The sequence below is a fragment of the Oreochromis niloticus genome, linkage group LG9 (assembly GCF_001858045.2).
Source record: "Oreochromis niloticus isolate F11D_XX linkage group LG9, O_niloticus_UMD_NMBU, whole genome shotgun sequence".
Classification (NCBI taxonomy): domain Eukaryota; kingdom Metazoa; phylum Chordata; class Actinopteri; order Cichliformes; family Cichlidae; genus Oreochromis; species Oreochromis niloticus.
In genome coordinates, this window is record NC_031974.2 from 13,394,495 (window position 1) to 13,417,744 (window position 23,250).

The following is a 23,250-nucleotide window of genomic DNA, read 5'->3' on the forward strand; positions in this document are numbered from 1 at the left end:
TCTTTAGTTGCTCTGTCTCCCCTGTCAGCTGTATCCCCTTGTCTAGTTCGCGTCTCTGTGTATCCTTTGTTGCTATATCCCCGTGTCCAGTCAGTGTCTGTGTCTGCCCTGGTCCCATGTCTCTGTTCCCTCTGTAGTGCCTGTAGGTGAGTCTGTGTCTTTAGTTCAGCCTGTGTATGTTTTCTGTTTTACTTTGAAAGTCCATGTCTCATGTTAGTGTATCTGGTTTTGCTCTTCCTGTCTCGTTAGTCCTGATTTGCCCCAGTTGTGTTTCCCTCCTGTTGCCCATTCCCTGATTGCTCCCTCTGTGTATTAAGCCCTGTGTTTTCCTGTGCTCTCTGTCGCGTCGTCCCTCATGCTGTGTGTATCTCCCTGTGGCTCCCTGTGTGTGTTTTGTTAGATTCTTTTCAGTTTAGGTTTTGTAGATATCCTTTGTTCAGCAATAAAGCTGTTTTGAGTTCATGACTGTCTCCAGAGTCTGCACCTTGGGTCCTATTCCTGTCTGCACACAGCCGTAACATGACAGAGGGGACTGGAGCACACTGATTAACTCGCAGGTTTTAATTCTACAAATGTACTAACGTTTCTAATGAAGTCACAGCAGTACTGACAGATCAGTGAAGTGTAGTGGGTACGCAAAACTTTTACTTTGAAAGATATAGATTTTACAGCAGCTCTGTGATTTAATCAGATGTAAGGCTGTTTCTGTTTAACAAAGTGTTTGCATATGTCTGGCAGGATGAGTGTTGCGGGTTCCGGATGCATTGCAAGATCATCAAGGTCCTGTGAAGAAAAAAGACCTGTTACTGATTGACGGTTTCATAAAAGTGTTTCCTTTTAAGGCATGGATCTCTGTGTAAAAAAGGAGCAGTAAAACACACTTGATGACTAACAACTGTCACATGATATGATGCTTTGATCTAAGACCACTATTCCAGATTCACAATTAACTTAGATGTCATGAAACTTCCAAACACTGAACATCACGTACTGGTCATTGTCTGTACAGGTCCAGTGAAAGCCTCTGGATTGGAGGATTTGGATCAGGTCTACAATGGATCCTTGACTACATGACTCTCTGTCAAATAAAAAACAATAACACAAACCTCTCAGGCCCACTGCAACTTTCTAATAGGTTGCTATTCACAAGCTTTAAAGGATAACAATGTCACTAAGCAGTAAATCATATCAGTTATTTGCCAAACATAAAGACAACCTTTGGGCTGTCACACTCTGAAAAATAGTTATCCTTTCATTTAAGTTCAACTGTGTTGCTGCTATACAACTGCATGATAATATATTCTGGTCACTGAACTATAGTGAGGTCATAAATGATGGGTAACTGAGGGTTTCAAGCTTTATAACATGTCATCCTATCATCCTAGCAGTTAAGGTGCTAATTAATGAAATTTGGACAATGTGAACTCATCAGTAGTTACTTTTTTTAAAACACAAGAATATCCTTTTATTATCCTCACATATGGGGTCCGTCTAGACTGGTCACCACCTTAATGTTGACATAATTCACCCTTTGTGGATCCAGGCTGTCCAGTTCAACACTTCCAAACATGCTGCATGAGAAAAAAAGATCGATTTAATATGTAGTTCAGAAACTGCACCAACCTACTGAATTATTCATTATTTCTTACCTTTTCCTATTGAAGGCATTAACAATAGATCCATTCAGTAAGATAGTAATGTTGCCACACGCCATCTCTGCAAACTAACAAATGGATGAGGAAAATCACAGAAGAGCAATAAAGCACTGGCGGTTTTGGAAAGGTAGATGATAAATAACACAGCTGTTTGCAGAACAGAGATGGAGCCATTCCAGAGTTTGGATATTAAACTCACATTTTGTGAAGCTTGCCTCCACAGGGAATAGACCGGATGACTTCGACAGGCCGACCACTCTGGACAAGAGCTGAAATCAAAACCTGTGTCAAATTCACAAGTGTCATTACTTGAGACATGAGATATTCAAGAAAGACATGTGCTGTGTTGACATGCAAGAAGACTAGTTATATAAGAAAAGTCTTAAAAGTTCTGTAAAACGTTTGGGAACACAGCTGCAGCTGTCTGATTTATAATGCTTTTGCTGAATCCCGTTGCTACCAAACAATCTTTCTTAATTTGTCATCATTCAATCCATGTAGCGATGTTTAAAGCAAGAGTTTGATACCACTCTTACACCCAGCAGTTTGCTAGCTTTGTTTATCTAAAAGTGTAAAGTGAAACAGCTAAACTAAATGCCAGACACATTTCATAAAGGGGCTATGAAAGCAGTGAATACAAATTCACCATCTGGCGAGGCTGAGACTGGGAAGCAAACATGGAAACTACCAACTTCAACACCTCATTGGCTGCTTTATTAGATACACCTGTTCAGCTCATTAATGCAAATCTAATCAGCCAATCACATGCTGCTCATCGTGCTGCCAGCAGCCACCATCTCAAACTGGCTTCTTGGACTCAACAATGAGTTCACTGTACTCAAATGGCCTCCACACTCACCATATTTCAGTCCAATAGAGCATCTTTGGGTTGTGGTGAAGAGGGAGATTTGCGTCATGACTGTGCAGCTGACAAATTTGCAGTAACTTTGTGATGCTATCATCAAAAACGGACTTTGAACAAGCTGTTATTCATCCGCTTTTGAAAAAGCACAGCGCTGGCCCATCACCTCACTCTGAATTTTATATTGATAAATTTGCCTTTTATCTCCAGAACCAGCTTAGAGTGGCTGTAACTAAACATAATGTTTTAGATACATGTTAATTAACATCACATGCACTTTACTCATACAGCTCTAAGAAACAGCTCTTCCTAGAGTTTGAAATAAAATTTAATTACATAACGACACAGTTGAAAATTCTGTTTTTGTACTGTTGGATCTTTTGCTGCCTTTGACACAGCTGATCATGGTCTCCTGATTGAGAGACTAAAAACTTGGGTGGGAATCTGCTTTTCAATTTGTGTCATCTTCTGTCACTTTGTCTTGTGGTGTGCCCAAAGGTTAGGTTCTCAGGCACATCTTATTTGCCTTGTCTATGCTTTCACTTGGACACATCGTCAATACCTTTGAAGCCATCTCATACTACTTTTTTTTATACAGATGATATCCAGTTGCAAATGTCATTCAGACGCCAGAATATAGCTGCCCTTTATGACAGCATTAATGTTATGAAGACGTGGATGGCAGCCAAGTATCTGTCCTTCTTATCTGTGCCCATGCAATTTCACTTTCAGTTCTTCTAACTGCCAGAAATGTTGCTTTTGATCAGGCAGTCAGCTTTGATAAGCATCTTGACCGTCACTGCCCATCTTAAACACTGTGCTGTAAAAACGTTTTTGCCAGGAAGGGTCCCGATTTGCATATTTGTCATACTTACGTTTCAGATAATAAATGAATAAGGTGGCACTTTGCACAACACTCTGCAAGAATTGCGAGAACTGCAATCAAGCATTTGTGATAAAGGAATTTTGGCCCACTCTTCTTTGCAGAATTGTTTAAATTCAGCACATTGGAGGATTTTCCAGTATGAAATGCTTGTATTTTTTTGTTTTGCTTGTTGGTTTTTGCTGGTGTGTTTGACTTATGCTGTTGCGTAACTCAAGTGTGGTTGAACTTCAATTTACCTGATGGCCAGAAATCCTCCTTTAGGATTTTCTTATGGAGAGGATGGAGCCTCGCTCCAGCAAACCACCACCACCATGCTTGACCGTTGGTATGATGATCTAATTATAAATTGTTGTGTTTTCCAAAAAGTTCAATAACATATAGCGAGAGAAAATTCTAATATTAATATGTATGTAAAATTCAAGTATTTACTTGATTTTTTTAAAATTTACTTGGACCAATTTAATGCAGTGGCACCAAACCTCGGAGAGGTCAAAACCTTTTATGTCTCTGATCATTTTTCTCGTGAAAATAATTACATTACACAATCAGTAATGATTTCCCTCTTGTTGAAACAAAACAAAACAAAAAATACAATACAACACAAAAAACCAAAACACAAATGTCTACCAGAATCCTCTTCTTGGCCACACCAGATGAGGTCGTTGAACATGTAGCCAACCAGCGTGTCTTCCAGTGTCCAGAAGTGACGAAAAACTGCAGCATAGCTGTGCATCAGTGTCCTGGTTTTACTCCAGAAGAGGAACTAAGAAAAAAAAGGTAAATACAAAGCAGGTTAACAAAAAGACTTTAATTTAAAGTAGTATTACTATAAATAAAAAAATGTATATATAAGGCACCAAAATGCCAACACAGCTCACGTTATCACAGGGCCAGATTTGTGGCATTGAGTTAAACATGTGAAAATAATCCTCGACGGTCACATTGCAAGAAGAATGACTGATAACAGCCTCCTCAAACTGCCTCCAGATCTCCTCACAGTCATACCTACACATAAAAAACAGAATATGACTTTAAGCTTTTATTTCGAGATGTGTGGTTTTTAAAGGGACAGTTCGCTGAAAGTCAAAGTTTTTTTTATCATTGGCCTGTTGTGCTATTTTTTTCAGTTTACATGAATTCAGCATGAACTGCACAGCTTTAGAGATATTAGCTGTATATCTGTCACAGGTCTTTGTTCAGTCTTCCTCTCCTCACCCCCAACCAGTCGTGGCAGATGGCCACCCCTCTGTGAGCCTGGTTGAGCCAGAGGTTTCCTCCTGTTAAAAGGGAGATTTTCCTTCCCACAGTCGCCAATGTACTTGCTCAAAGGGGCTCGTCTGATTGTTGGGGTTTTCTCTGTTTTCTCTGTATTATTGTAGGGTCTTTACCTTACAATATAAAGCATGTTGAACTGTTGTAGTGATTTGGCAATATATAAATACAACTGAACTGGATTAAACTGAAATGTAGGACTTCTCTTGAATACAGTGGAGCCAAGTTTACAATGGCACTTTCCTTGTAAACTTGGATGCATTAATTAATATGGTAAACAACTGTATGATTAATCAATAATGAAAATAACAATCTTTGATGGATCTGTGCCATGATTTGGGAAAAAAAAGAGTCTTATTTGCAATTCACCTGTACATTTTAAATGATTTGTTGACATTCAATCCACATCCCTTCCGAACAACTAACTATTTTATTACTTATGTGGGATTCTTTTTGAAATGAACAAAAGAAGGAAGGAAGGAGAGCCAGCCGTTACTGTGGCTGTTCCTTTATTCACAAGGGTTCATCAGGAAGCTCTGCATAGTTGATTCGGTGAAATTTTTACACAGATGTTCTTCCTGACACAACCACAGAGAGATTAGCGTTTCCTCCTGGGATTAAACGAGGATGTTTTGCTTGTTAGGCAACTGTGTAAACAGTTACACTATGAAATTACACAATGATCAAAATGCAAACAAAAATTCAGTAACAGTGCTTCACACTGCTAAAGCGTAATCCATGTGCCTCAGCCTTTTAAATATGCCGTGAATAGCCTCAATAGCGATTTGTTTTTGTAGACTTTAAGTAAGCAGTGAAACATATTAGGAATTCCCATGAAATTTCTTTGCAAAGCACGTATATGGCCTTTGTCTCGGCTTCTTTCATCCTTTCTAGAAAAGTCAAACCAATAAAAAGAAAGGAACTCACTAAACATCATTTATTGAACTCCACATCAAAACTTCCCTTCATTTGTACTTGAGCACTAGCCTCATAATGTGCTGTCGGTGACAGCCCAAACTCTTTTGCTCTGGCCTTTAGGAGCAAATCAGATCTTTCAAGCTCTGAGGCTTGACTCAAATCACAGATAAGTTGTGAATTTATGACAAATCTGCAAACTGATTCCCAATCAAGACTGGAAATGTTATGACATGACAACAGATGAGTCCACATTTACCTTAAGCTGGGGTTAACTAGTGTGGTGTAAGTGTAACACCTCCCAACCACAATGTGTTTAATGTTGGGGGTTGTCCCGAGCTGTGCTCTGAGTTGACTCGGACAGAAGTGAAGCATAATAAAACCTTTGAAATGGAGAAAGAGATAAAAGAAAATAGGGTGTAATCTATCAAATTTCGGAGCAGCACATTTAAAGGAAGACAGAAAAAAATGTAGGAATATCAGGAAGAATTGCTTACAAATTGTGACGCTGGTTATTGCAAAGGACACAGATGTTTTTGTGACAGTGACAACTTGCTGTGCTTCATTGCTCTTCAGTAGAGATTCGTGTTTATACATTTTGTTTTTCCGCCTATAGAAGAGTCAAAATGAATAAATAAATAAATAAATAACTTATATCACCTTTGATGCAAACCAACCTCACAGAACTAGTTCTATGGTAAATGATCTTGTGTAATGCACAAAACAGCTTCCCCTGTCAAATCTTAGACAACAGTTATATCAGTGGAACAAACTGAGCAGCACACTGATAAAAGTAAGTCAAGCACTGACTCACCCTAGATTAAATTTCTAAGAAACAAGATAGCTCATGTTAAGGCAACTCTAAATCTATATATTTAAAAATCACACACAGTAAGATCATCACCTACAGGCTGTAGCGACAATCTTAAAACCTTGTGTGAATAAAAATGAAAAAGTGTAGACATGCTCACTTACTTCTTTCATTGCATAAAGTCAAACTGCAACAAATGGCTCCATGGCTGTGATGCTGTCGGTTGGCTCTGGTCGGATTTTTGCCTAACTGGAGTCAGAATGTATCCTCTTTCCACAACATGCTCAAAAGCCTGGTCTTAATGGGTCGGCAGCCCCATCCCATCTACAATTGAGAACCTTTTTAAAAAAAATAGGGATGTGCATGTGTTTTTTCCCCTCCAGGCTCCTCTTGTGAAGAGTAGATCCACATGACTCTTATTATGGTGGCGTTAGGAATCTTCATAAACAGAGAGTGCACTGTTCTCTGTGGCATGGTTCCCCTGAGCTAGAGGGCAGAATATGCTGCTGTTTATGTTATTGGACATATGTGAACTTAGTTGTAAGGGTTTAAATAAGCTTTTATCAAAATAAGCCTGACGTAAGAAGTATAAATAACTATCAAATGGCCAGATGGGTGAAACTTTTCTGGCAAACAGATACAGAATAAGAAGCTTTATTAATTTTCGGAAACTTTGATCTCTCATGAGTGTGCAGTTAGTTGTCTATGGGGTGTAACATAATTTTATTTTGGTCAAGAGAAACAGGATGTCTGTGCCCTGTGAAATTATCCTCACAGTATAAGAAAATAACATCAGTTGCAACATAAACGTCTGACGCTTCTCACTGGATAGTGCAACAGTTATGAAACATGGGAACATTGCAAATACTGAAAATCTACTGCAATGTAACAGTTTTGCAGTTTACTACTAAAAAACATAAATGAATAAATCATGCAGAATCTAAAGATAAAATAGTGTTTAATTCTGTTGCAATGCTGCTACTTTTATGAATGTAAAAACATAACTTTATTGGCTGGTTTTGTTACTGATTCATGATGCTTACAGTTTGAGTACTTTACAGTTTTTATTAGGCCTCTTGGTCTGACTGAAGAAGGAATGTAAAGTATGTGGTTAGTTCTCCATTTCTGGCAGTAACACCCACTTTACTCCAGACTGAAATATCTCAACAACTATTCCCCGACTTTACCTTTATGAGTCAGACATCTGTCACTTCACTTGCCAGCTACTTGGATGGACTGACATGAAATATGCTGCAGTGTCCAGGTTTTTTCATTTACTTACTTTGTGGGTTTTTTTGCTAACTGGAAAATTCCACCAGCTAAACACGAACATGACTGTCATCATGAGCCCAAACTAGCCCAAGTTACTGTTGTACCCATTTAAGTTTGGAACCATTGTTCCAGTTTATATGAGGAACTGATGCATTTCACTTCTGTTCCCATACTGTTAGCCAAAGTGACATAGTACAATTAATATTAAAACCATAAATACATGGTGCAAAAGTCTTGAGCCATCTCCCATTTCTTTATATTTTTCTTCCAGGAACCCAAACTTGAATGTACTTTTTTCTAAAGTGTAGCCATAGTTCTACAGAATTTCTGAAGGTCCTTAAGTTCTTCTTTGGACATTGGTTGCTTTTTAATTTTCAGCCCAGTCCTTTTAAAGTTTTTTTTAAGCCAATTAACACTGACCTATGAGTGATTCAAGCATGAAAAGGGTACCTAACGTGAGAGATGAAAATGTTTTGTGCCTGCAAACATCCCATTTAAAATTTATCTTTAGGCACTTTGTTATGTGCGGCTTTTTTTTTAGTTGGATATACAAATAAGCGCCATAGTGGAGGTGTAAAATAGTATTTTTGCATCAGTATTGTGATCCCCAAAGAGCTACTAGCAGAAAACTTGGCACATCTTCGCATTTTTTCTCAGTGTGTCCTTAAAAAATTGAGGTGACTGAACAAGTGGAAGACAAAAGAAGAGATTTCAGGTCTAAAAACCATCTACAGCAGATAAACACTATCTGTAAGTCATACTCTTAAGAAATAAGAAAAAACCCAGCAAAGACCTAACGCACGACTCGAGAGATGCATCTGGCCTTTCAGCTGAGCCATCCATCGTTCACTGAAGACTCATCAGAAATGATCCCAGTGACACCGTGACAATGGTCCCAGACACACTGCCAGTGCAGTAAAAGTGTATCTGGGTAGAAGTGATGGATTGACCTCCCCAGAGTCCCAGTGTCAACATTACTGAATCATGGAAAAAAACAAAAGAAACCTGCAGAACTATTCCTGAAGACTATTTAAAGAAATTACAAAATAGCTTGCCTAAAAGAGAAAGGCTGTTTTAAAGAATAAAGGTGGTCATATCAAATGCTGACTTTCTGCTTGTTACAACTCTGTTTCACTGATTTTTTAAATGACCTGTTTGCTATCAATATTGTCAAATAAATGAACAGTCTTAATGGCAATCTTCTTGTCTTGTACACTGAACAATGTGAGAACTTCCAACAGTGACACACACTGATTCTGTTTAATATATGCAGCATCCACAGAAAATATGTAGGGAGCTGGAAAGTATAATGCATCCCTAACTGTTGCCAGACATTCACATTAACTGCTTAAAGAAAATGATGATTTTCAATTTCTGAGGAAAGGGTCACTTAAGGTTAAATCTTTAAGACAGTATGAATGAGGTTGTGCCCTCGTGCCTCTCGAGCTAATTGCACTGTTAGCACTCTGCACGTGACTGCTTGAGCTTAATGATCCAAAGAAAGAAAAATGCTGAGAAAATGATGCTAAACAAGGCCTAAACCTAATCCAGATGTTAAAGTAAGAGCTGTGAGCTGTGAAAGCAGCAGATGAAGAGCAAGCACTAATTCCATTCCTACATTAAATGTGCCAATATTTCTTAAAGCTTGCTAAAATAAACGCAGACCAAAATAAATATTATTAAATACAGACTACTTCCGTCTGTGCTGCATTTAAAACAGAATACAAAGCAGAATAATCTGAAATCTCTTACATAGATATAGAAAGTTGAGTAAATTACCATATTTTATGCCATGTTTCGGAAAAATTAACATTTTAAAACTGCTCTCTCATCAACTTGATGTGGGTTGTAGATTCTGTAACAACTCACAGAAATATGTCGGTAACAGTTATTTGCATGCAGACAGTCAGTCTAGCGATAGCTCATGAGACCACAATTTGTATTCTCGATGCATTCCACTCCCCCCAAGGAGGACGGTATTATTTGGCAATTTCTTGCCCTCTTGAGGTAAGGGGCTCCTATCTGAGAATGTGAGTTAGTGTATGGAAATTAGCTGTGGGCTAGAGAGGAACCAGTGCTATAAGGAGACATTATCAGCTGAGTAATTTACTGGCTGACAGGGTGCAAGGGTTGAAGTGTTAACCTGAGTCGAGATGAAGTGTCACCAAGCATGACGCTGAAGTCTAATTTGATCTGTGTTTGCTGCCCTCTTCAGCAGTGGACCTACGGGAAGTCCTATTAAGTATGCTCTTCTTCTTCTCTCTTTTTCTGTTTATGCGTGAAACTGAGACTCAACACGCATACCCTGGACTTCCAAAAGTGCTTTAACAGGGCTGCTACTGCAAGCATAGTTAAAAAACTTTGCGAGATGCAGACAAGCAGGCATTTCCTTAGATGTATGAGGCTGCCAATTGTTTTGGATAAGTAAAGCTGTTTCTCAAGTTTGAATGAGAGGAATTGCATGCAGATGTTCACCTTAAGCTTTTCAGGCCAGACTAAACAGAATCTGTTGTGGACCATTAAATGTAATTCACAATTAGAATTTGCATGCAGCTGAAAAACAAAAAAAACAAACAACTGAAAAAAAAAAACCCTTAATGTTTGAGGAGTCTACCCTTCCTCATGAGAGCAAGTGCTCTTGCTGGTTGCTGCATCACTTAGAGTGTTGCTGCTGCCACCTTCTGGCCTAAAGGGGCGCTAAATATTTATTGGCTATGATCGATACTAAGAGTTTAACACCACGTCAGACTTTCAGAATAGTAGTATAGTCAAATTTTCTGCTTTAATGTATTTTGCAGATATTTCCAAAGATCTAGGTCCAGCACCTGACCAAATGGTGTTCAGACAACATGGTTCCGAACACCAGCAAGACTAAGGAGGTCATTACGGACACATGTTGTGTTCAGAAAGAGACAACATGCTCCTGTCTGTCCTCAGACACAGGCAGGAGGTGGAACAGGCGAACAACACTAAGTTCCTGAACATTCACATCACAGCTGACCTGGCCTGAACTAGCCTTACATTAATATTGCTTATACTATTTCCCTATTATGTGATATTATTTATTGTATGTTTGTGTATTGTAAATACTGTCTGTTTTAAGTTGAGAAGTAGTGCAAAGAATTTTGCTATGTGACTCCATAATGACAATAAAGCATTCTGAATCGGTTTACCTCCATTAAAAATAAATAAATAGAAAGTGAAGCTGGGTGTAAGAAATGTGATCTCACATCAATTTGGAGGGAAATAACACTATTTCAACTGATTTTTCGCTGTCATTTTGCATAATGAGTTTTATTTCGCATGAAAGCAAAAGCACCTTGAACTGTGTTCTTCAGATTTAGCAAATAATCGTCTGGGGAATTGTACTTATTTACAGTTATTATTTATTTTACTTTTTTGTCAGTTTGATAAGTTTTCTTTGTCTTCTGAATCTCAAATCCCAAATTTCAGCCATTATTGCTGCCTCTTCTGTTCAGGTTAGAAAGTTGGGTACTCGTAAAGACATTTTCCTTTCTCGAGGAGACCCACTGTTTCCTGTAACAACACGACTGAAGAAAACACATGACAGCCTTCTAGCCAATGACAGCGAAGATTGTTAAATCAAACGGCACAGATTGACCAATTAGGCTGAGAGTTCGGCTTAGCCCCACCTTTCAGTGGCGAAATGTCATTGCTGAGAAGTCATTCATCTCTAGAAGTCCGTTAAATTAGCTCCCGGAACTGGTATGCTACCATATCTTTTTTAAAAACACAAATTAAAGTAATGATATTGAATTGTAGCAAAGCCGTCAAGCTTATGTTTGTCATTAGGTATCATTAGCGTTACCTCCCGCGTACATATCCCTCTCCCCCCCTTTAAAAGCTAGCATAGAGGGCTAATTTATGCTATTTGACAGATTTCATTGCTTCTTCAATTTAACACAGCTAGCTTTCCAGCACCTAACTCACGTCATATGTCGGTAATTGCAACGTACCGTCATATGCCGGTATATAATTGCACTTTGCTATTGTAAATGACGAAAGTTGTGCTTCTTCCTACAGCTTTCTTCCGTCCGTATTTCCGTTCTGAATATCGCCTCATCTTCCCTTTATCAGTATGAGTGATCCGTGGCAGGAGTGCATGGATTATTGCATAGAGGTCACGAAACGGGCCGGAAAGGTAAGAGGGCCATGTTACCATTGCAGGACTATTTTTTCCTTCCACCTATGAAAATGTATTTAAAAATATTTTTAAAAAATAATCCATGCATACATTACTAAAACACACGTTTGTTGAGTCACACATTCTGTGGGATAACATGTAAACCTAGCTGTCAAAAATATTTGAAATGCAATAAAACTGTTGGAAACCCCCCTAAATGAGATTTTTATTTTGTTTCTTGTCCCAACTTATTGATTACCAAACTTCTACCCAAAAAATAAATTTAATATAAGTTACAACTTCAATTTCTTTTGTTTTGATTCTACTGACACATTTATTATATTTCAAAAACACATTTTTAAGAACAGTGATTAAATTGCACTGCAAGTTGAGTCCCATTATGTATGTGAGACCTTGTGACCGAACCCTATTTAGCCTGGAAAAGTAAGACTAACAGTGTGTTGGCATAACAAAGAGGAAGGGACATGATTGAGTTGTGTGCTAACACAACTCTTTGACATATTTTGTATTTTTCCAGTCTCTTCTTACTAGATTGAGTGCGTCACTCTCACCAATGCAACCCTGCTACCCAGATTACCAAAACACAACAAATTCTGTTCACTTCCTTTATCTATGTAACTCCATTTATCCCTGACGTTTGCAGTGCAGTACATTTCACAGCTTGAATCTTTTTCTGAGAAAACTGATTTGCCAACATGTTACCATACATGTGAAACAAACATTACAAAGTTAAAATAAAAAACGTCAAATACTATTAAATATAATTTCTGTGGTCCTGAACCATTTAACTATGTAACTAAATATAAAGTGTTCCTTTGATGCTTAAGGTTGACATATCAGTTTTTTTTAATATTTATTTTTTGTTTTTCTTAAATACATAGTGCACCTTTTATTTAATAATATCATTATCTTACAGTTTTTGAAGCCTAAATTACCCTCAAATTGTAGAATGATTCAGGAGGTACAACTGAAGCTACACTTACTTCATTATGTTTGACAACAGTGTGTATGGAAATGCACTTTGAGTGCAAATAATAACCTCAGTAACATGTCTTTCTTTTTAAAGTGAGATATGGCATTAAGGAGAAACTAGCACATAATCCAAAACAGCAAAAAAGCCAAATTACATGTTACACCCATGACTGTGCAGCCAGATATGTAATAAATCACTTCCTACACACTTTTTTGGCCTGGCAGATCAGAAGGTGTATACAGTGTCCACAGTTTTCAAGTGATCAGTGTCACTAATTCAGTATCTGGCCAAATGTGAAATGTGATCCCAATCTCCCCTGATGCTCCTGAGCGATGCCCTTGAATAGTGGCCAATAATGGCCACACACATTACACTCAAATAATTAGAGAAAATATGATGTTTTTGCAGTAAAGTTATCATTTCTCATCCGAAGTGTTATCATTTTATCCTCCTAGACATTTGTGTGAAATTGTATCATTATTTGTAAATTGTCGAGTTATGCCTAAAAATAGATTTGAAGAGGTCATGCTGACCTAGACTTTTGACCACCAGATCCTTATCTGTTCATTCTCGACTCTGTTTATGCCAAAATTGAAGAAACTATTCCTTAGAAATGGCTCTTTATGCCTCTGGCCACAGCTGCCCCTAGAGGAGGCATGGAAGAACTTATAACAGTATCATATAAAATGTACCACAGTAACTTTTGACCTCAGATGCATAATGAACAGAGGTCAGCGGTGTGTATCGGTGATAGAGTTTGGCTCATAAATTATTCAGTGCTGGATTTGAAAAAAATAAAAATAAAAAAGAGTTGAATGCAGAGTATTGATGAGCTCAAATAAAATTGGTAGGTATTTGTTAAAAATGCAAATAAAATACAGAGGTAAATGTTTGTTTAAATCAAGCAAAGGTTGAAGAAGCAACTGTGTGGGTGCTTTTATCAAAATCAATTTTACTGCTGCTTACCTAACTCGACATTTGAGCGTAATGTGTGTGTGGGTTGTTTTTATTTATTTTATTTTTTTAGTGGAATTCCAATGTAAACAGGCTTCCATCTGTGAAGAGTCACATTATCCAGACACTAGAAACAATAATTACAGCTCATAAATATATTTGGACTTTGTAGCCTAGACACCTTGTCATCTGTAGCACCAACATATGTTAACACCAACATGTGAAGCTAATTAAAGCAGCAGATGTAGTCAGTCATCCAAGAAATCTTTTGTTTTTTTTCCCTCTCACTGTTGTGTTTCTGCCAGATGATCTGTGAGGCGCTCCAAAAGGACATCGCCGTCATGCACAAGAGCTCAGCGGTTGACCTGGTGACCGAGACGGACCAGAAAGTGGAACAGCTCATTATATCTTCCATCAGGGAAAAGTACCCAACACACAGGTACTCTATTTCATTAGAAAACATGGACATGAAAGAGGGTATGTGAGCTGATTGGTCAAAGAACATGGTGAGAAAAGTATGCATGATTTATTATGGTTTAACGATTTTCCATCTAGTAGGTGTGGGAGAAATTACCTCAAAAGTATATTATGATATTATAAGGAATTTTCCATTAATGATATTTGTGAGGAAAAAATTGCTGAATGTTTTATCAGTGATTGCAGCTTATGGCCAGCAGCATATATTAGTACAAAAGAACGAAGGACATGTTTCATCCTTTCTTTCCAATAAGCTGCTGTCACTGATTACAGACTACCTTATTCCAAGTGTGAGTCTAATGAAACAAGGTGCCAGCAGAAGCAATAGCATTAATGGTGACACAGCATTATATCAAACACATCCTCAGTAGTGTTTTCCCTGGAAAATTTAAGTAAAACGTATAAAATAACTGCTTACCATTTTAATTTAACAATAACAGAAGGGCAGTACGGTGGCACGGTGGTTAGCACTGTTGCCGCACAGCAAGAAGGTCCTGAGTTCAATTCCACCATCAGGCCGGGGTCTTTCTGTGTGGAGTTTGCATGTTCTCCCCGTGTTTGCGTGGGTTCTCTCCGGGTACTCCGGCTTCCTCCCACCGTCCAAAGACATGCAGCTTGTGGGGATAGGTTAATTGGATAATCCAAATTACCACTAGGTGTAAATGTGCGAGTGAATGTGAGTGCGAATGGTTGTCTGTCCCTGTGTGTTAGCCCTGCGACAGACTGGCGACCTGTCCAGGGCGTACCCCGCCTCTCAATTTCTGGGCATGTTTTTATTTTTTTAAAGCCCTGTTTGTTTGAGGTTGTTGAAGTAGCTCCCTTTTTAGGTACTAAGTCGTTATAGGAGGCTGACATGCTGCTCTTGCTCTCAGACATGGCTAGGCTTATCTTGTTGTTATCCATGCTGGGGGACGTATGGTGTTGCTATCCTTGATTAAGCAATATGACATGTTTTTTTTCTTTTTAAAAAAATTAAAAACACAAACAAACAAATGTATGCCAGTATTATTGTGAATATGACCTCTATTTTTACACTAGCAGTGTTAAAATAGAAGTCACATTTGTTACATGTAGTTTCTTGTCATTTCCAACACCAGTCCCCTAACAGCATGATACCTGCAAATATTAAGAAAAAAAGATATTTTTTGGTTGGTTTGTTTATTTTGCTTGGTTAAAACCTTGTTCTACCAAGTCTTAAATTACTGCTACCAGCATATGAAATGTTTATACATGTAAAAATTTCCAAGGGAAAGTGAAACACAAGAACTCAGGGGAAAAAATTCCAGGGTTCCGTATTGTTGCTACAGCCTTGTGTCCAGCGTGGTGGAAATCTAATATCACATATTCTGGTTGGAAAGAAAACAGAGCAAGTGTCAAGTGCAGCGTTATTACTTTACAACTGAGGTACCTGATAGACGATGCATAGAATTATCATACGCTTATTTTCACTTTTCTCTTTTTTTTTCACTTTGAAGCTTTATAGGCGAGGAGTCTGTAGCAGCAGGCGCCCCCAGCGCCCTCTCTGACAATCCCACTTGGATTATCGACCCTATCGATGGGACCACCAACTTTGTTCACAGGTAGCACGGTCTGCGATTAAATGTTGTAAAAATCTCTGCGTTACAGCTCTAGCTCTGTTTTTATCTTTGTTGCTCTTCAACTATTTTTATCTTTTAATTAGATTCTTTCTTGGATTGTCCTCTCTGTCAGGGATAATTAGACAACCCAGATGAAACTGAACCGATAATAGAAAAGGATTCCTCTGAGCTTAAACCTAAAGGGAGTTCCATAATTGAATGCTTTATATTGTAACGTTCTCTTGTGCAGGTTCCCGTTTGTGTCTGTATCAATCGGTTTCACAGTGAAGAAAGAGGTACGCTTTATTGTATTCAAACCACTCGTGTGTTTAAACTGTGATGTTTTGATTATGTGAAACATTAACATGATTGCAGACCATTAACCCAGTTAATATCTAAAGATTAGTGCCATACATTTCTCCTTTTATAAAGCTGCTGTCTTTTAACCAGCCCCCCATTAATCGGTGCTGTTTTCTGTGCTGCTGCTTGGTCTCAGATAGAGTTTGGGATTGTCTACAGCTGCATCGAGGACAAAATGTACACAGCACGTAAAGGAAAGGGAGCATTTTGCAATGGAGTCCCAATCAAGGTGTCTGGACAAGAAGGTGAATATTGAGAAGTTGCAATTATAAAGAAATCCACCAGATGGAGCTAAAATCCTTTCCCTTTACCAGCAACAGACTCCATTTCTGTGTTTCTCAGAGAGTGCAAACCTGCAGCTGTTTGTTTAATGAGTGAATAATGATATTTTATTTATTAGTATACTTGTTTTTTATTTGTTTCCTTCCAAGATATTAGTAAATCCTTGGTGCTGACAGAAATGGGCTTCAAGAAGGACGCAGAGCAATTTCAAACAATGATGGCCAACATCAGAAACATCCTCAGCATCCCTGTACATGGGTAAATATGCACTTCAATATGTGCAAGCTGTACATCCAGTGTTAGTTTAATAGTACACCAGACACCCCCTGAACAGCTGCTTATTCAGAAATACAGAACAGCTGGTGTATTTGTTTACAGTAAAACCAAATCATTGTAATTAAGAAGTGCATGAAATTGCTACCACAATCTGATCTTATGCAGGTGTTCTCTCTCACAACAACAACAGCAGCAGCAGCAGGGCAAAGTGAGAGCTTACTGTGGCAGCTGCTTCTTATTCCATTACTGCCCTTAAAGGTGGTGAAACATCCTGAAAATGACAGCGGTGTTTGTTTTGATACTTCTTTTATGGATGATTGTGGTCAGTGCTAACCTCGATGACCTATAAGTTTGTTTTCTGTGACTTTTTCACAATAAAAAGCCATCCAACAGAGAGAACCTCATATCATGCCTTGAAATCAAATGAAAAGGGGTTGAATGCCGCACGGGATGTCAGATTCTACCTCTAACATCAGATCTACTAGATAGAGGGGTAACTAGAATGTTACAAAACTGACTGGATTTTGCTGAAGTGCTATCTCCTACCATTAAAAAAAGACACATTGCTTATCCTACAAAAATGAAAAAAAAACCCATCAAGAATTATAACTGCAAATGCACAAAAAACATACTTAACTCTTAGCAGAGCATCTGGAAGTTGAAAGCAAACATCCCATTTCCATCCACAGAATCCGCTCCCCAGGCAGCGCAGCTGTCAACATGTGTCTGGTAGCGTGCGGATCGGCTGATGCTTACTACCACATGGGCATCCACTGCTGGGACATGGCTGGAGGGGCAGCAGTTGTCAGAGAAGCTGGAGGAGTCATCATGGACATTTCAGGTGAGTCACTGAGACAATGTGAGCTCCTCAAAAACAATACTGAACTTTCCAAAGGCTGCTGAGTCACTGGATGAAATGAAAAATGGAAGGATTGCTGTAGGAGTTTGCTGTACAGAACAAAGCAGCAAGAATGGGCTGCTGTTCTCCGAGTGCAAACACAACAGAAGTTATTGTTTATGAATAATTTATTGTCAATAGTTCTTGTTATTGGTTTTTATCCTTCTTGCTGCTTATAAATGCCCCATGAAACACAGCAAGAGATGAGGAAAGGTTTGCTCCTGGCTTTGCACTTGATACAGAGAATTTTGATCTTAAATTAGGACGTAACTGCTACCCTGACATTTAGTGTGTTGAGGAAGCTGTAGTTTCTCTAGTTTCAGAACTGCAATGCTCCTAAGAGTAGGCACAGTCTTGATTTATGAAGCTGTTTATTTAAAAAGTGCAGTGACAGAAAGCATGTAGTTGGTGGAGCAAGTTTCTAAGTTACTTACTGTTCAGAGTCCCATTTATTTATTTATATTTTGATTAGCTGAAGGTCTTTTCAAACGTGACCCTTTTACTGTAAAATCTGAAAATGAGTAAGGTGCTTGGATCTTGTATATACATCAATAACATCCTCACCATCTATTTTTATCTTGAGCTTATTAGTGTGTTATCTTTGTCACTAGCTTGCATCTTTGATTGGGTGGAGCAGTAAGTCAGATTACTGGCAAACATATAATATGTGTGTATTTGTGTTTAGACAGTAGTGTGTCATGAGTAATAATTGGGGAGGAAAAAAAACGATTATATATACCCGTGCCTGTGTGTGTGTATGTATATACATGTATATACACACTCACTCACTGAAAATCTTGTTAGCTACACCAACAGAAGTTGCTCATTAACGTAAATGCCTAATCAGTCAATTACATGGCATAAAACCAGTGCATTTAGACATGTAGACATGATAAAGACAACTTGCTGAAGTTCATTCTGAGCATCAGAATGGGGAAGAAAGGTGGTTTAAGTGACTTTGAATGTGGTCATTGGTGGCAGACAGGCTGATAAAGGATTTCAGAGATGGCTGATCTGCTGAGATTTTCATTTGCAACTATCTCTCGGGTTCCCAACTTGCCCCTGCGGGCAGTCTTTATTCTTCAAGTTCTGGTCCAGAGGCCTGGGAGCTTGAGGGTCCTGCACAGTATCTTTGCTGTTCTTAGGACTGCACTCTTCTGGACAGAAATCTCAGATGTTATTCCTGGCATCGGATGGAGCCACTCACCCAATTTGTGTATATCTGCCCCGAGTGCTCCGATTGCTACAGATACCACTGTTGCTTCCATCCTCCTTCTCATGTTCCTTCTTCCTGATGTTGCTATCACTTATTATAACTACATCTAACACTACAGCCATCTTCCTCTGCTTGTACAATACTACTATGTCTGGTTGGTTAGCCATCACCAGTTTGTCTGTCTTTATCTGGAAGTCCCTCAGATGGTCATTCTCAACCACCCCGGGGAGCTTGTCCTATTTTGACCTCAGGACTTCCAGGCCATCCTCTGTAAAGATGTTCCTGTATACTATGCTGGCCACTTGGTTATGCCATTCCATATAGGCTCTGCCTGTTACCATCTTACACCCTGTTGTTATGTGTCGAATTGTCTCATAGGGTCTTGATTGGTGTGGTAAACCCCAGGCTCTACTTAGTGATCTTAGTGCTTAGCGCTTGATCCTGTACTGCCGTTATTAGTACCTCTGTGCTGTCTTTCAATCCAGCTTTGTCCACTTATTGGTAGGATATCTCAATATCAGCCACTTCTTCTATTTGCTGGTGGTTTAATCCATGCAAATAGATGGCTCCTCTTCTTCCTCCTCTTCTTTCTTGGGTTTCTGCTGCTTGAGGTATTCACCAAGCATGTGATCAGTTGTGGCCTGATGTGTTCCTGATGTATTCATGGATTTTTGTTGTCTCATCCTGGATAATGGTTCTGACACTCACTAGTCCTTGGCTTCCTGCCTTTCACTTAGTGTCCCGTCTCAGGGTGCTGAATTTTGGGGTGGAGCCTTCTTGTCTTGATGGCTGTGGCTTAATGCATCAGCTGCTCTTGGGGCTTGCTACCCCAATCTGAGAGAGTGGGGATGATGATATCTCCCCCTTGACCTGATGTCCTGGCTCCTCCTTGCCATAGTATTTGTGCTATGGTTGTGATAGCAGGTGCTTCTTCCAGATGTTGGAACTCTGAGCTACTACTTGTTTCACTGTTAGTGTACATGCCTGGTGTTGAAGAATCAGTAGTTCTCACATCTTTTTTTTTACGTAACCCCTTCTGCTGGGATTACTTGCATAGTAGCATTTCAACAGCTCCCTATTTTCATGCCTGGTCCATTTATACCTTCTTGTTGCAGTAGCCCACTCCTCATCAGTGTGTCCTGGTTCCTCAACACCTGACGCGGACGTTATTATAACCCCTGACCTGTTGTAGGAGAAGAAGAAGAGTAGTGTTACCACTAGTGCTGGGCGATATGGAAAAAATATTTATCACGATATGAATTATTTTATATCACGATAACGATATATATCACGATATACCACCTGACCTGTGGTCATCTGGAAAGTATGCAGTCTGTAAACAGCGAGTGGAGAGGGTGCAGTCTTTGTTTTGAGTTACCGTAAAGCATGTCGCAAATCCGGGTGCACGTAAAGCAGCACCATGTTGCAAAACCACAAGACGGAGTTTCTTTGTGAAAAATATCATTTTTTTATACTTTTAACTTTATGCAAAACAAAATAGAGCCAGAGCTTATCTTTACATTTTACATGCTGTAGTGCCATTTGTGGGAGCATTTCAAGTTGCTATACATCAATACAACCGTTATAGCCCAAATTTTAATAATATGTATGCATTAAGTCCATAGTAACTACATAAATTGCAAAAAAGTGCAATAAACTACAAAAAAATTGAAAATCGTTATTGGTTTTTTTTACATACATTTCTAGTTAGAGAAATTTAAGAGGCTTATCCCTCAAAACTGTAAATACAAAAAAGTTGCACAAAATAGTTTCCAACCACGAGAAATTTATTTTGAGTGTCTTCATAGTTTTATTTTTGAGATACACTAATTTTTATATACTACAGGAAAAATGAAAATAAATATTATAATGCAATTTGCAAAAAAACAGCATGTGCATCAAAATAAACTATTTCCAACAGTGTAATTTGACTTCTAAGCATCCCAGAAACGATACAGAAAAGCATAAAGTCAAACATGACTTTTAAAAACACCAACATAGGCTTTGAAGGTAAAAAACTACATTTTGCGCGAAAATGACATCACTTCCGGTTTCGGACAGGTAATGGCGGACATGCGACTTATATTCCAATGTAGGAAGTGTTATGAACAGCTGATCGGATCGGCAAAGCGTGTTTCTGGAATATTATGTTTTTGTTGCTGCAAGTCTGGAATATTATGTTTTTGTTGCTGGAAGTGCTTTTTATGCAATTTTTGCAAAGCTATATGTGGAAGGAAACCGTGACCTAGGGCAAGCTAATGGAATAAGATGTAAGTACAACTCCTACGCTTTCATATGCAAAAAAAATTATTGCGCTACCTTATGTGGTTACAGTTGTACAGGGATTTAAAAATAGTTAGGCAAAACGGAGTGTGCCTGCTCCGACCGGTTGTAAAGGGTTAATGATATATTTTATGTAATAATTTATAAAATTAGGGTTAGAAACGATAGAAGACAAATGGCACACTTTTCTATCGTCCACACGATATATATCATCATATCGCCCAGCACTAGTTACCACTACACTATTAATGATGACTTTATTGATTCTTTGGAATAAAAAGACACATTTTTTATATTAAAAAAGAATCCTCTTCAGATTTTTTAAAATTAAAACAATATATATTTTTTAAAATTGTTTTTTGAAGTTCAAACTAGATAATTCTTCTAGGTGGTATACCATAGCATAGTGATCATTTGTCCACCCATCCATTTTCTTCTGCTCATCAGTTCAGGGTTGCACTGGGGCAACACTGAACTGGAGCTTATCCCAGGGTTGTGGTATTAAGAGAGGTGTGGTTAGACAGCTACTGTTCAGGGCCAACACAGAGAGACGGACAGCAATTCAAGCCCACAGTCACATCTGCGACTAATTTAGAATCTTCAGTTAACCTAACCTGTAAGTCTTTGGACTGTGGGAGGAGACCAAAGTACCTGGAGGGAATCTTTGAATGAACAGGAAGATGAAGCAAACTTCACACTGACACCTTCATCCAGAAATGGTTTCGAACCCAGGTCCTTTTGGCTGCAAGGCGCCAATGCAAACCACCGCATCAGTGTACTGTAGTCTTCGTATCTTTTTGTCCTCCAAAAACCTCCAATTTCCATTTTTATTTTCATTTTAGAAGTTTGTACAAGATAAGATAATGGCCTTTTTTAACATTCATCTTCAATAACAGCACAGAAAAGCACCTTCAGGGCTATCAGCTGTTACTCCCACACACATTTTTAACATGCACTGCTTATGCATCGTCAGAAGCAAGTTGATAATTTAACCACGTATACTGTAACATTGAAAAAAAGAAAAGAATGCGATGTTCATTTTTACTTGTCTTTTTTTACCAGGTGGACCATTTGATTTGATGTCTCGCAGGCTGATTGTGGCCAGCAGCAGAATGATAGCAGAACGCATTGCAAAGGAGATAACAGAGTTTCACGTTGGCAGGGATGACACTGATGACTAGTTAACTGCTGCACTCCTCTCAGCCCGCTCACCTCATGTAAACACTCTCAACTATTTTGTACATAGAAGGTATGAAGCCTGTCTTTGCCTTAAAAATCACAACTGTAAACTTACCTCTGAAGAACATCTGAGAGAGTTTAAGTGTTCAGAGCTCACACTTTCAGCCTCTTTTCTGCTTTTTTTTTTTTTTTTTTTTTTTTGCATTTTCACATTTCAGGACTTAACTGTTCAGATACAGACTTTGTATTGTGTTGTAATTTAAACAGATGCGATGGAATGTATGCCCTTATATTAGTTTTTATTGTGATGTTTTTAATCGCTTAACATTGTTCTTAGTATTTATTTATTTGTGAGAAAGAAGATAAAGAAGTCTCATCGTTATTCTTCCTCAACACAGCACTATTAAAGCAAATTTAAGAGTGGAGTATTAATTACTTTACTTATACATGGGTAACTATTGCATTTTAGAGTCATCACTGGTTTGCACAATGTGTAATGCAAGTATATGTGTACCTACAATTGTACTGTATATCTGCTTTCTTTATCAAGCCAAAGGATAAAGGGTGCTTTTGGCTAAGGAGCAATCGAAGGATGTTTTTCAAAATGTGTGCTTGTTTTATGCGCTTTTGTAAGAATGCAATAAAGACAGCAAGTAAAAGCAAATAATATCTCTTACTCAAGACTATTCTCATTTTTTTGTGGTGCATTGATAAAGTTATAGAACTGAAGCCCTGCAGACAGGCATCAGCATGCAAGCATGTCACAGCTGTAAACTGAGGAAGGACAATAAATGGCAACAGAACTAAAGCCCTTGTATGAATATTTTCTCCTGGGGGGAAAAAAATGCTGACAGTGCAAATTATGCGTGGAACAATATGGAGGGAGGGCGGGATTCAGTGTCTCGACTTTGAAATATTTGAATAAACCACAAAAATT

At 38.5% G+C, this 23,250-nt stretch overlaps 2 protein-coding genes across 2 annotated transcripts; one reads left to right on the forward strand and one right to left on the reverse strand.

The window, feature by feature from the left end:
- Positions 1 to 461: 461 nt before the first annotated feature.
- On the reverse strand, positions 462 to 11,783 carry LOC100709482 (ADP-ribosyl cyclase/cyclic ADP-ribose hydrolase 1). Its single transcript, XM_019363036.2, has 11 exons — positions 11,651 to 11,783; positions 6,566 to 6,725; positions 6,088 to 6,200; positions 5,850 to 5,973; positions 4,282 to 4,408; positions 4,031 to 4,166; positions 1,855 to 1,937; positions 1,650 to 1,723; positions 1,479 to 1,571; positions 992 to 1,078; positions 462 to 783 (listed from the first exon to the last, which is right to left on the reverse strand). Exons 3-11 carry the CDS (start codon positions 6,185 to 6,187, stop codon positions 684 to 686), a joined length of 924 nt encoding a protein of 307 aa, XP_019218581.1. The 5' UTR covers positions 6,188 to 6,200; positions 6,566 to 6,725; positions 11,651 to 11,783; the 3' UTR covers positions 462 to 683.
- On the forward strand, positions 11,714 to 22,989 carry LOC100708678 (inositol monophosphatase 1). Its single transcript, XM_025910145.1, has 8 exons — positions 11,714 to 11,835; positions 14,071 to 14,204; positions 15,718 to 15,822; positions 16,070 to 16,115; positions 16,316 to 16,424; positions 16,611 to 16,719; positions 17,427 to 17,578; positions 22,197 to 22,989. The coding sequence occupies exons 1-8, from the start codon at positions 11,773 to 11,775 to the stop codon at positions 22,313 to 22,315; spliced, it is 837 nt and encodes a 278-aa protein (XP_025765930.1). The 5' UTR covers positions 11,714 to 11,772; the 3' UTR covers positions 22,316 to 22,989.
- Positions 22,990 to 23,250: the final 261 nt, after the last annotated feature.

What these genes read in the sequence shown, in the direction of transcription:
- LOC100709482 (XM_019363036.2), bottom strand. Translation starts at nt 6,187, where the DNA reads ATGTATAAACACGAATCTCTACTGAAGAGCAATGAAGCACAGCAAGTT. An exon ending in TGGCCAAGAAGAGGATTCTG is followed by an intron (nt 1,938 to 4,030) that starts GTAGACATTTGT and finishes AATTTGACACAG; the next exon opens with GTTTTGATTTCAGCTCTTGT. An exon ending in AATGCCTTCAATAGGAAAAG is followed by an intron (nt 1,572 to 1,649) that starts GTAAGAAATAAT and finishes TTTCTCATGCAG; the next exon opens with CATGTTTGGAAGTGTTGAAC.
- LOC100708678 (XM_025910145.1), top strand. Translation starts at nt 11,773, where the DNA reads ATGAGTGATCCGTGGCAGGAGTGCATGGATTATTGCATAGAGGTCACG. An exon ending in TCACGAAACGGGCCGGAAAG is followed by an intron (nt 11,836 to 14,070) that starts GTAAGAGGGCCA and finishes TGTTTCTGCCAG; the next exon opens with ATGATCTGTGAGGCGCTCCA. An exon ending in GTTTCACAGTGAAGAAAGAG is followed by an intron (nt 16,116 to 16,315) that starts GTACGCTTTATT and finishes GCTTGGTCTCAG; the next exon opens with ATAGAGTTTGGGATTGTCTA.